At 41.1% G+C, this 12041-nt stretch overlaps 1 protein-coding gene across 2 annotated transcripts in view; it reads right to left on the bottom strand.

The window, feature by feature from the left end:
* Positions 1-12041, bottom strand: part of med13a (mediator complex subunit 13a) — an 84389-nt gene that overhangs the window by 13573 nt on the left and 58775 nt on the right. For both annotated transcript variants that reach the window (XM_078788011.1, XM_078788010.1), the window contains exons 11-17: positions 10009-10225; positions 9362-9392; positions 8406-8527; positions 8177-8267; positions 7153-7364; positions 6489-6685; positions 842-1761 (exon numbers count right to left, since the gene is read on the bottom strand). In XM_078788011.1, coding sequence (XP_078644137.1) covers positions 842-1761; positions 6489-6685; positions 7153-7364; positions 8177-8267; positions 8406-8527; positions 9362-9392; positions 10009-10225 — 1790 coding nt within the window. The remainder of the gene's footprint in view (positions 1-841; positions 1762-6488; positions 6686-7152; positions 7365-8176; positions 8268-8405; positions 8528-9361; positions 9393-10008; positions 10226-12041) is intronic.

The following is a 12041-nucleotide window of genomic DNA, read 5'->3' as shown; positions in this document are numbered from 1 at the left end:
ACGTCAAAAAGTGCCATATTGTGGTGCGCATTAGTCTGTGAGGACCAATTACTCTGTATTTTGACAGGAGCCAATCAACCCATTTGAAATTGGAGTTAAAACATTAAATTCATCACACAGCAACTTGAAATTCCTTTTGTTTGAGAAAACCATTTCATTGTAACGCATAGAAAATATTGGATTGGCTGTAGTCCTGGTCCAGAGTGCTGCCCACGCTTGGGATGTTACTGGTGGAAGAAAAGACAATGTTTTTGTTCATGTGACAATGTTTACAATGAAATAATGCAATTTTTCCATAGCGGAAAAAATATTAATTAACCAGGATTTGAGTAAAAAGTGTTTCCCATACATTCAATTATTTGTGGGGGGCCCGCCAAAAATACATTTGGGCCGCCACAGATGTCTAAAATTGCTTATATCGTATTATTATTTAACAGGAGCCAATCAATCCATTGGAAATTGGAGTTAAAACATTAAATTCATCACACAGCAACTTAAAACTCTCCTTTCGTTTGAATAAAACCATTTCATTGCAACGCATAGAAAATATTGGATGGTGCTGCAATGCTGTGTATGTCCACCAGAGGGAGCCAGAGGGCCCAGAGCCCAAAAACCCAGAGGGAAGCTGACGTCATTGCAGCACCGCATTGAATCCATAGCAAAACTTTCAAGTGCTGACCTGCAACTTCCAATGGGTTGACAAGCATGTGTGTGCACTGATAGCTCGTGATCGACTCCTGCCAAAGAGCCATCGTTTCGTCATTGTAGTATTTAAACAATCGTAGTTAATTTTTTTTTACCGTAGATTAACTCAAGATAATGATCTGCGATTAGTTCTTACCGTTTTGTTTAGACCAGTGGTGCAGACAAGTGCTTTTGACCAGCCCCTCATCCACCTTGCCCCCTGACATGTTGTCCATGAACTGCCTGCCGTGCTCCAAGGCCATGTAGCAGTCACTGTGAAAGTCCCTCTCCTCCACCCGAACGCAGGGGGGCGCGGGGCCACCCTTCAGTCCGTGTGCCACTACGTCATCCAGGCCCGAAATAGGCGAAAAGGGGTTCGTGCACTGGTCCTGCAGGAGAAGAATGAGCTCATCCGGGACGTGGTCTCCCCTCCAGATGCTGGTTCTGTCCAGCGAGGAGAGGCGGAGCTCCTCAAAGCGCCTTTCCGCCTCGCGGCTGGTGTCCGTCCCCCGGCCGATGATATCCAGCTCGTCCTCCACAAAGAGTCCCGAGCCGTTGCCGTAGCGGCGGTTGACCACGGCGCTGAAGCCGCAGCTGCAGGGTTCCTGGGCCTCGCCGACGGGGTCGCTGAGGTAGACCCCCACATCTGCTCCTTTGATGTTCATGTTGCAGACGCAGATGCAGCAGCTGTCAAAGTTGCAGTCCTTGAAGAGGTTCATCACCGACTCGGACAGGATGAGAGTGACGTAGAGGCTGTGAGCCTCGGGGATGGAAGGAACGGTGGCCGGCTCCACCGAGTTGAGCGGTCTGCAGGTGGAGGCGGTGGAGGCTGGCGAGTACAGGTCCGAATTCTCGTACTTGAGTGAGCCCTGGACGCTGGAGGGGCCTCGGGGCGTGCGCGGGGTGCGCGGCGTACGCGGGGTGGGGGCCGAGAAACGCGGCGTGGCCGGCGAGGGCAGGATGCCGGTTCCACTGTTGCTTGGTGGGGCGCTGTTGGACATGAAGGGGGTGTGAGTTTGAGGGGTGTAGGCCTGGCTGTAGTCCTGGTCCAGAGTGCTGCCCACGCTTGGGATGTTACTGGTGGAAGAAAAGACAATGTTTTTGTTTTCAATGAAATAATGCAATTTTTCCATAGCGGAAAAAATATTAATCAACCAGAATTTGAGTAGTGTTTCCCGTACATTCAATTATTTGTGGGGGGCCCGCCAAAAATACATTTGGGCCGCCACAGATGTCTAAAATTGCTAATATCATATTGTTATTTGACAGGAGCCAATCAATCCATTGGAAATTGGAGTTAAAACATTAAATTCATCACACAGCAACTTAAAATTCCTTTCGTTTAAGAAAGCCATTTCATTGTAACGCATAGAAAATATCGGATGGTGCAGCAATGCTGTGTATATGTCCACCAGAGGGAGCCAGAGGGCCCAGAGCCCAGAACCCAAAGGGAAGCTGACGTCATTGCAGCACCGCAGTGAATCCATAGGAAAACTTTCAAGTGCTGTTTTTGGGGCCCACCAAAAATACATTTGGGCCGCCACAGATGGCTAAAAATTGCGTATATCGTATTATTATTTTACAGGAGCCAATCAATCCATTGGAAATTGGAGTTAAAACATTAAATTCATCACACAGCAACTTAAAATTCATTTCGTTTGAGAAAGCCATTTCATTGTAACGCATAGAAAATATCGGATGGTGCTGCAATGCTGTGTATATGTCCACCAGAGGGAGCCAGAGGGCCAAGAGCCCAAAACCCAGAGGGAAGCTGACGTCATTGCAGCACCGCAGCGAATCCATAGGAAAACTTTCAAGTGCTGTTTTTGGGGTCCGCCAAAAATACATTTGGGCCGCCACAGATGGCTAAAAATTGCGCATATCGTATTATTATTTTACAGGAGCCAATTAATCCATTGGAAATTGGAGTTAAAACATTAAATTCATCACACAGCAACTTAAAATTCCTTTCGTTTGAGAAAACCATTTCATTATAATGCATAGAAAATATTGGATGGTGCTGCAATGCCGTCCTATATGTCCACCAGAGGGAGGCAGAGGGCCCAGAACCCAGAGGGAAGCTGACGTCATTGCAGCAGCGCAGTGAATCCATAGGAAAACTTTCAAGTGCTGTTTTTGGGATCCGCCAAAAATGTCTAAAAGATGTCTAAAACTGCTTATATAGTATTATTATGTCTACTATATTGGGTAATACAAGTGTAAAGGTGACCATAGGGGTGTTATTTGATGTCTACAGGGCTCTAATAATGGTAAAAGCTGTATTTTAGCATTGTAGCATGCAAAAAATATGCAAAAAAAAGTTGCACATTCCTTATGACGCAAACAAAAAAGCTTAATCAGACTTTTCTGAGTTTTGCGTAGTTTTGCGTTATTAAATTAGACGACATCATTTTGTCCGCTCGTCCACAAAAGCAGAGCGTTATTCTGGCATTGATGCCGGAGTTCCGAACCTGGCATAAATACTTAATCTTCATCATCCTTCAGAAACAAAACGGAGTCAAATGCAAGGTGAGTGAGTGATTTCTAATTCAATTTTAAATTTTTGGAGGATTCTTGGATGAAAAAGAAACGGGCCAGAGCGCTGCGGCACGAGGCGGTAGGTCCAAAATCCGAACAGACTCGATGAGGTATGGGCTTATTTTTAGGCTGGCTCGCTACCGTGAGGAAGCAGTTGGAGCTCATCACGCCGCCGTCCGCCCCCCCCCCCCGGAGCTGTATGTGAGCAACAACACCTGGCACTGGCCCAACCGGAGGAAGTCCCTGCATTACTTTCCAGCCCCTGCAGCCAGGGCACGTTCACGACGGGACGAGGTCTCGGAGGCGGCGCGGACGCGTTGTTAGAAGATTGTTAGTCGGGATTGTTTGGACATTGGCCAAGTTGTTCCAAGTGCACGCATCGCTTCCTCCCTCCCTCCCTCGCTCCCTCGCTCCCTCACTCCCTTCCTCCCTCTCAGCACCACTCAATGTAACACACCAATGCACTCCAATTAAAGCGTCATAATCAGAGCCTCATGTATAACAGCATTGATACACAAGTAGAACAGAGATTATTATAATATATACTGTAATATTTCAACTTTCTTTAAAAAAAATCAATTTCGTGTGATATTATGACCTTATGCTCCTATTTTAACTTTATTCCCGTAATAGAACTTTCTCTACAAACTAACTTTCTAAGTTTTGACTTTTAGGGCGGCATGGCGGTCGAGTGGTTAGCTAGGGTCTGGGTGAGACTGGGCCGCATCAGGTTTTCCAAAAAAAAAAAAAAATGCATTTATTAAAAAATTTTTTTTTTTTAAACTTTGCTTTGGTTCCAATTTTCTACAAGAAAAGCTCTGATAAAACATTCCACTGTTCTCAAATATCTTACTTTTTATTTTTCTACACAAAATAAGATGAAAAATAAATAAATCAAGAATAAATAAAATCAATCAATCAGTAATAAATAAATATAATAATAATAATAAAAGGGCAAATAATAAAAACTTAAGAAACCACATGTAGTTGGTGGGTAGACAAATGATTTTTTTCAGATTAAAATGAACAAAGCATTATTAGAGCCCTGTAGACATGACAAAACACGACTATAGTCACATTTATACTCTTTTTATTTACAACATATTGCGCAACTGCAGGGTCTTGGGACACATGCTAACTCGCAAACTAGAGAGCTAGCGACCTAAACGGTAGCCTTCAAGTTATTTCCTTTAAACTTAAATAGCCAAAAACTTACCACTTCCACACGGATAGGGAGGATAACTATTAACAGTTATTTAACCTTTAACATGAACATGAATCAAACGTAATAATTTTTTCTGGGTACATGATACCATACAGCATCCATATCAAACTTGCGCAGGGCCACACTAAAATTAAACTTTCATATCAAGGCGGGGGCCTCAAACAAGTGTCCTGCGGGCCACATTTGGCATTTCCTAATTTACAAACGGCATCCGTATGGAAGGATCGTCTGTTAAATACACAGCACATAGCTACTAAAAAACGCACTACTACAAACTCAGGCCTATTGAACCTTTGCAGTGATAACGAGTGTTTAAAAACAACACATCTTTTTGACTCTAATTTCCTTGCAGCGGCTCAGGAGGCAAAACGCCTTGGAAAAAAATAACAAGAGGCGGGGAAGATACCGATTTTGAGGGCAAACAAATGCAGATTAGAAAACTATTTGCTATACCGTGAGTTGGAAATAAGCAATTAACATACAGTCACGCTCGGTGGCATTTATATAAATACAAATATCAGCATTAATATCTCGCTCTATGCGAGTGATTTTGAAATTGGGATGATTGTGCGTGGGGGGGGGTGTTGTTGGCACAGATGGCAGCGGGTTTCTGTCACAAAGACGCCCGACTGGCTGAGTGTCAAAGTCAAAGTCAAAATGAGCGACAAAGTTCATGTTCATCATTTGCCTGACGTGTGTGTGTGCATGTGTGTGTGTGTGTGTGTGTACATGGCATGATCCGGCGTTCCCGGGAAACGTCGTCGACATGACCGACCAGTGTATGAACGATTCCAACGAGGCCACCGCGAGACACTGAGAACAACTATAGTTTCAAAAGCACACATTCGCGTAACGCTCGGAAATACGCGGTGCACTCGAACGCATCATCGCCTCATTCATCATTTTTGCGTCGGTTCTATGAACAAATAAACCACATACACACGCAATTGTGATGATTCAAGGACTCCCTTGCCGGAATCTATCTATAGCTTCCCGACCGGAAAGGAACCACTTGCCATTCCTTGCGGGGGACTGAGTCACCGACTGGTGTCGGTCCAGTCTTAGTCAGTGTTTAGTGTGCAAAAACCGAATCGTCTGAAATCCAGAGCTTCTGTACTGTACTATTTTTCCACCTTTAACGTGCAAATCAATGCCAAATGTGGCCCGCAGGACACAAGTTTGAGGCCCCCGCCTTGATATGAAAGTTTAATGTTAGTGCGGCGTTTGATATGGATGCTGTATGGTATCATGTACCCAGAAAAAATTATTACGTTTGATTAATGTTCATGTTAAAGGTTAAATAACTGTTAATAGTTGTCCTCCCTATCCGTGTGGAAGTGGTAAGTTTTTGGCTATTTAAGTTGAAAGGAAATAACTTGAAGGCTACCGTTTAGGTGGCTAGCTCTCTAGTTTGCGAGTTAGCATGTGTCTCAAGACCCTGCAGTTGCGCAATATGTTGTAAATAAAAAGAGTATAAATGTGACTATAGTCGTGTTTTGTCATGTCTACAGGGCTCTAATAATGCTTTGTTCATTTTAATCTGAAAAAAATCATTTGTCTACCCACCAACTATATGTGGTTTCTTAATTTTTAATTATTTGCCCTTTTATTATTATTATATTTATTTATTTATTACTGATTGATTGATTTTCTTTATTCTTGATTTGTTTATTTATTTTTCATCTTATTTTGTGTAGAAAAATAAAAAGTAAGATATTTGAGATCAGTGGAATGTTTTATCAGAGCTTTTCTTGTAGAAAATTGGAACCAAATTTTTTTGTTTTTAATAAATGCGTTTTTTTTGGGGTTTTTTTGGAAAACCTGATGCGGCCCAGTGTCACCCAGACCCTAGCTCCAGTGGCTCCCCAAGTAAATTGAGTTTGAGACCCCTGCTTTAAAGAGATGGTTATGGAAGAACTACCTCATCCCATCAAACACTTTCAAGGTCGTCTAACCAGGAAGGGTCTATGTGACCTCAATAAATGCTTTCTTTGGTTTAGTTTTAATTAAATAAAAAAAAAAAAAAAAAAAAGCATCATACCTGTCTTTGTTGAGGATGGTCATGACAGGCATGGGGTTGAGCATCTCCCTGCCCATGGTCCAGCTTGGTCGGTAGACGCAATCCTCTGGTAGCTTAATAGGCGGGAGACACTGGCTGGGCAGGGACTTCAACGGTGCAAACATGGAGCAGCCCACAAACGCCTGGCAAAGCTCTGGCTTGTACACAAATGAATAGTCCTGCAAGATGCACAGAGGGGTGTTATTTCAAATTTAGAGGTCTCTAATGCTTGAAATGTATTTGTAAAGCAGTTTTCTCAATTTTTTAGTCAGGAACGGATATTTTCCTGAAACTTAGCTATGTTATTTTCCTGATTATTAAACCTTTTTTTTTCCTGATGAAAGACGGGAGCTGCACGGCTAGGAGACCAGGGTTCAATTCCACCCTCGGTCATCTCTGTGTGGAGTTTGCATGTTCTCCCCGTGCATGCGTGGGTTTTCTCCGGGTACTCCGGTTTCCTCCCACATTCCAAAAACATGCTAGGTTAATTAGCGACTCCAAATTGCCCATAGGTATGAATGTGAGTGTGAATGGTTGTTTGTCTATATGTGCCCTGTGATTGGCTAGCCACCAGTCCGGGGTGTACCCCGCCTCTCGCGGTATTAGCTGTGATATGCTAAAGCTAATGAACACGCCGAAGACTCACCTTGACCTCGGATGGCTTTGGGCTGCAGAAACTCTCCTCCACCTCGATCTTGAAGTGACCTCCAAGGGTTTGGGTTCCATCCAGCGTGGTCATACCAGGGGTGGGCTCCATGCTGCCGTACTCTTTGCTGCACATGTTCATGGGCGAGTAGCCCATGATGTGCTGCTCAAGGGAGGGAGGAGTGGGAAACATCTGGTGTAGGTCTGCCGAGCCTGGAAGGGTGGACGGACGGACGGACGGACGGACGGCCACGACACGGTTAGTATGCAGTATGAAAAATGTACTTTATTAATGTACTATATACATTATATGTATTTATTTAATGTACTATATATTTTACACATAACAGTCCACCTGGTATTATTGTATCTGTAAAATTGTCATGCAATCTGCTATTATTATTTATTATTTTATATTTAAATATTTTTAAAATATTATAATAATTACAATAAAATTTAAATAATAATTATTATATTATTATGTAAAATATGCAAATATAACAATAATATTATATATAATTAATACAATAATTAGCATTAATATAATAATTATAATAGTTCTAATAATAATTATAATAATCTAATCTAATAATAATAATAATTATTATTATTATTATGTGCTTGTGTCCCTTTTTTCAGGAGCACTTTGTAAACAACAGACCATGTCAAAAAACCGAAATTGATAAAACCATCAAAAGGTTGGCTCAGGCCATGATGCCAGGTTGTATGTTGAGTTTAAATGAAATACTTCGGAAAGATTGGGCGGGCCGTATTCCAACACTTGGCGGGCTGGATGTGGCCCCCGGGGCCGTAGTTTGCCCACCCCTGCCCTAGACGATATGATAACGTTGGTAGCAAAACTTGGCCAAATCGCTATTGTTAGCTGACAACAAACATGGCTAATGTGAGCACAAGTGGGTGGATCATGCAGTTTGAGGGTTAGATCGACGCCCCCCTCGCCCCCCAAATGAGGCTGACGCATACTCAGAAATAACATGAAGAGAAAGAGTAAAAAAAATACGTACTGATACAGGACACAGGGTCTAAAGTGGATGGCTTAGGTTCCTTGCTGCCAAATTTCTCTTCCGTTCCATTCGCCGGTCGTCTGGAACTACTCTGTAAAGGACGGGGGTGGGGGTTGGGGGTGGGGGGGACAAATCACTTTTCTAAATCCTCACAGGCGTGGGTGAGTAACAAACGTGAAATAGAAAGTAGCAAATTTTGCCAAGCCAACAGAGACAACGTCTCACTAACCGCCAGTTCGTCTTCGTCCGAATTGAAGAGGTTGTCCAGGTCGTTGATGGACACCACCAGGTCGGTCTCGTGGATCAGGCTTGTCGAGGCCATGCGGTTCTGAGCAGCTGCCCGCTGAGGATCTGCGTGCAAAGATTGTAGACTTGAGAACCGATTGGCAATTTAATGGCAGACATTCCTGTGGTCCAACAAATGTGTCATGTAATGGTAATGGTAATGGTAATGGTTGAATTTCATTTGAACATGCATCAGATTACAATTGAATGCATCACATAATCAGTTCCCAGCTCCACATGTCCAAAAGGAGTAGGAAGAAGCAAAGCTTATTAAATCCTACCCCTCCATCTGGTACTTTTACAATCAGTAACTATTACATTTGTTCACTTCCTGCTTTCCTAACATCATTTAAATTTTTAAATGTAATTTTATTTAATTTTATGTAATTTAATTTTATTTTTATTATTTATTTTTTGTCGCATACCAATTAATTTTTTTTATTAAAACTGAATTAAATAAAATTACATAAAATCAAATGAAATGAAATAAAATTGTATTTTGTTTAATTTTATTATTATTATTATTTTTGTCACACGAACAAAGGCATATCTTATGTTACCAAAGATAAAATAAATAAAATAAAATAAAATAAAATTACATACAATTACATAAAATTAAATAAAATTGTATTTTATTTCATTTTTATAATTTTTTTTGTAAAATAAGGAGTTAGTATGTTCTCTGTAGGTGGCATTATGAATTATCCTTACTGGCCTTTTTTGCAGTACATTTATAGCGAGTGAAGATTTTGTAGTTATTAGCCCATATTCCCACACAATATAAAAGTTGTGACTGTTGTCACAGCCAAGTTCCATTCCTGACACGTGAACAAAGGCCAGGGTGCAGCCAAATCACGCAAATGTACACGTTACTTAAGAAAATAAAAAAAAAATTCTTACCATCTAATGGACCTGATCCTCCATCTTCACCCTGTTGGGAAAAGTGAAAAGAGAAAAGGTTAATGAGAGGAAATAAAAAGCCACCGATTACAGCACACATACATACAATACTCTTGTACTTACATTTCTTTATATATATGATATGATACCGATCCCAATGACATATTACTGTGCAATATCAATACAAAGCTGTCCCCTGGGAAGCGGTAATACTGCATACACAAGTAATCCTCCATTTTTCATGTCAGAAAATCCCGAAACCTCAAACGCAACCGGATGATTTTTTTTTTGCGACACATATTACTATTTGTTATTAAGTCATCATAATTGCATAATCGGGGTGGGGGGGGGGCTTAAATCCACGTGGAGAAGGAGAATTTTCAACCTTGGCAGAGCGTTACGGGATGCAAAGACACACGGCAGCTGGCGTTAGGGATGATTGCGTCTGTTGCGAGCGCAATCAAACCTGAAATAAAAGCCTGTTGTTGTGGCGATCAAGTCTCACCAAACATGACAGTGACATTGCTGACAAAATAAAGGCGTATCTTAATCTTGATCTTAATATTTGATGGGGAAATACACAAACCATAAACAAAAAAATAATAATAATAAAAAAATAAAAAATACAAAAAATCCATATCTTGTACCTTATGTTTCTTTCCTGGCTCACGCTCTCCGCCCGTCTTGTCCTTTTTGTTGGAAAATGTGAATTTCACATCTCCTTCCTCAAAGGCGTAGGGGTCCACCTCGGGCTCATGGTCTCCGTCGGTGATGGCGGCGGCCAGGTACCGGTTCCTCCTGGCCTGGTACATGAGAACGCGCTCGTCTGACACCTTCAGCGGGAATTTCGATGTGGACATCACCCTGGGAGGAAGGCAGTGAGTGACATGATGAGGGAATAACGCCAGCCAATGAGTGTTCGTTTCAAATGTATCATTTTCTCTGTTATTGCTAAATTAATTTAGCATTAACATTTAGCGTTAGCCTTATGCATTATTATTTTAGCTGTTTGAAGATGAACTATATCAGCAAGTTGAAGTATTTGTGATTTTAGAAATAAGGAGTTAGTATGTTCTCTGTAGGCGGCATTATGAATTATCCTTACTGGCCTTTTTTTGCAGTACATTTAGCGAGTGAAGATTGCTTTTATAGTTATTAGCCCATATTTCCACATAATAGATAAGATAAGGCATTCAGAAGACTAATTCAAAGACCATTACCCGACCTAAAAGCCTCTACTCCCATTCAGTGTGGAAGTGGTAAATTATTGTGAATGTGAATCGGAGCAGGAACTGTCTGCATGGTGTTTGTTGTCAGACGACGACATTTTTCGAGCAGATTAACCAGAACATGGTGACTCAAGCGCAAACTGTTCATACACTTAAAGACACATTTATCGCTTGTTGCTGCGAGATAGCTTATCAAAAGCTCCCAATGGGTCTCGGACTTGTGGTCTAATTGCTGTCCTCGGAAGAGAATGGCAGGGAATGCAAAGGGGAGAAAGCCCACCCAGGCACTCGGCCCCCATTGGGAGCGCACGGCTCCATTGATTACCCCCCCCCTCACTTGACACAGCTTCTTCAGGGTGCAAGTGTCTCATTCCAAGCGGTACGATAGGCCGTACCTTGGACTCCATTATAACAGCAGTTCCTCTTTATCAAAGCCGCCATTACTCCCGCTCTCTCTCCGAGCTCGGGTGCCCTTGGCTGCGTGGCGTGGGAATCAATGAGTAGTGATGGCCGTGCACATTGGTGATGTATGATGTCAAAAAGGGCACACAGGAAGAGATTAACATGCCGCGTGCAGCTAAGCGCTACGCTAAACATTCCCAAGCAGAGGTACAGTATGAGTGAGGCAAGGGAGCGTCTCGGAGAGTTGAAGCAGTCGGGCTGCCATTGTGTGTGTGTGTGTGTGTGTGTGTGTGTGTGGGTGTCAGGGATGGGCATAATAAGTTAGCGTTAGCGTTAGCATTTGTGTTGAAGGCAGTTTCTAAAGTCTGAAAATGCTTTTGTTTTCAGTGATTAATTTCCCATTTTATTTGACTATACCGTATTGTTTTTAAATCCTTTTTTTTTGCCCACTGGAAACTTTTTTACATTATTTTTTTTATTTTTTCCTATTATAGTTTTATATGTATGTATTATTGTTTTTTTTTGTTTTTTTTATTTATTTATTTTTTTTATAATTTTTTCCCCAAGTTTTATCATTTTCTCTGTTATTGCTAAATTTATTTAGTGTTAGCATTTGTGTTGACTGCAGTTTCTAAAGTCAGAAAATGCTTTAGTTTTCACAGTCTTTCATTTCCTGTTTTATTTGATTTTATTGTATTGTTTTTAAATCCTTGTTTTTTTGCCTTATTTTGTCCACTGGAAACTTTTTTACATTATTTTTTTCTTATTATAGTTTCATATACTGTATTATTGTTTCCATAGGAAACTTTTTATTTATTTATTTTTTCCAAGTTTAATAATTTTCTCTGTTATTGCTAAATTTATTTAGCAATAACATTTGTGTTGACTGCAATTTCTAAAGTAAGAAAATGCTTTTGTTTTCAGTGATTAATTTCCCATTTTATTTGACTATACCTTATCGTTTTTAAATCTTGCCCACTGGAAACTTTTTTACATTATTATTTTTTTTTTCCTATTATAGTTTTATATATATGTATTATTGTTTTTTT

The sequence above is a fragment of the Doryrhamphus excisus genome, linkage group LG21, assembly GCF_037039965.1.
Source record: "Doryrhamphus excisus strain RoL-2023G ecotype Guam linkage group LG21, RoL_Dexc_Guam_v1.1, whole genome shotgun sequence".
Taxonomy (NCBI): Eukaryota; Metazoa; Chordata; class Actinopteri; order Syngnathiformes; family Syngnathidae; genus Doryrhamphus; species Doryrhamphus excisus.
Note: the sequence above shows the minus strand (reverse complement) of the source record. Positions and strands in the feature narration are given on the sequence as shown.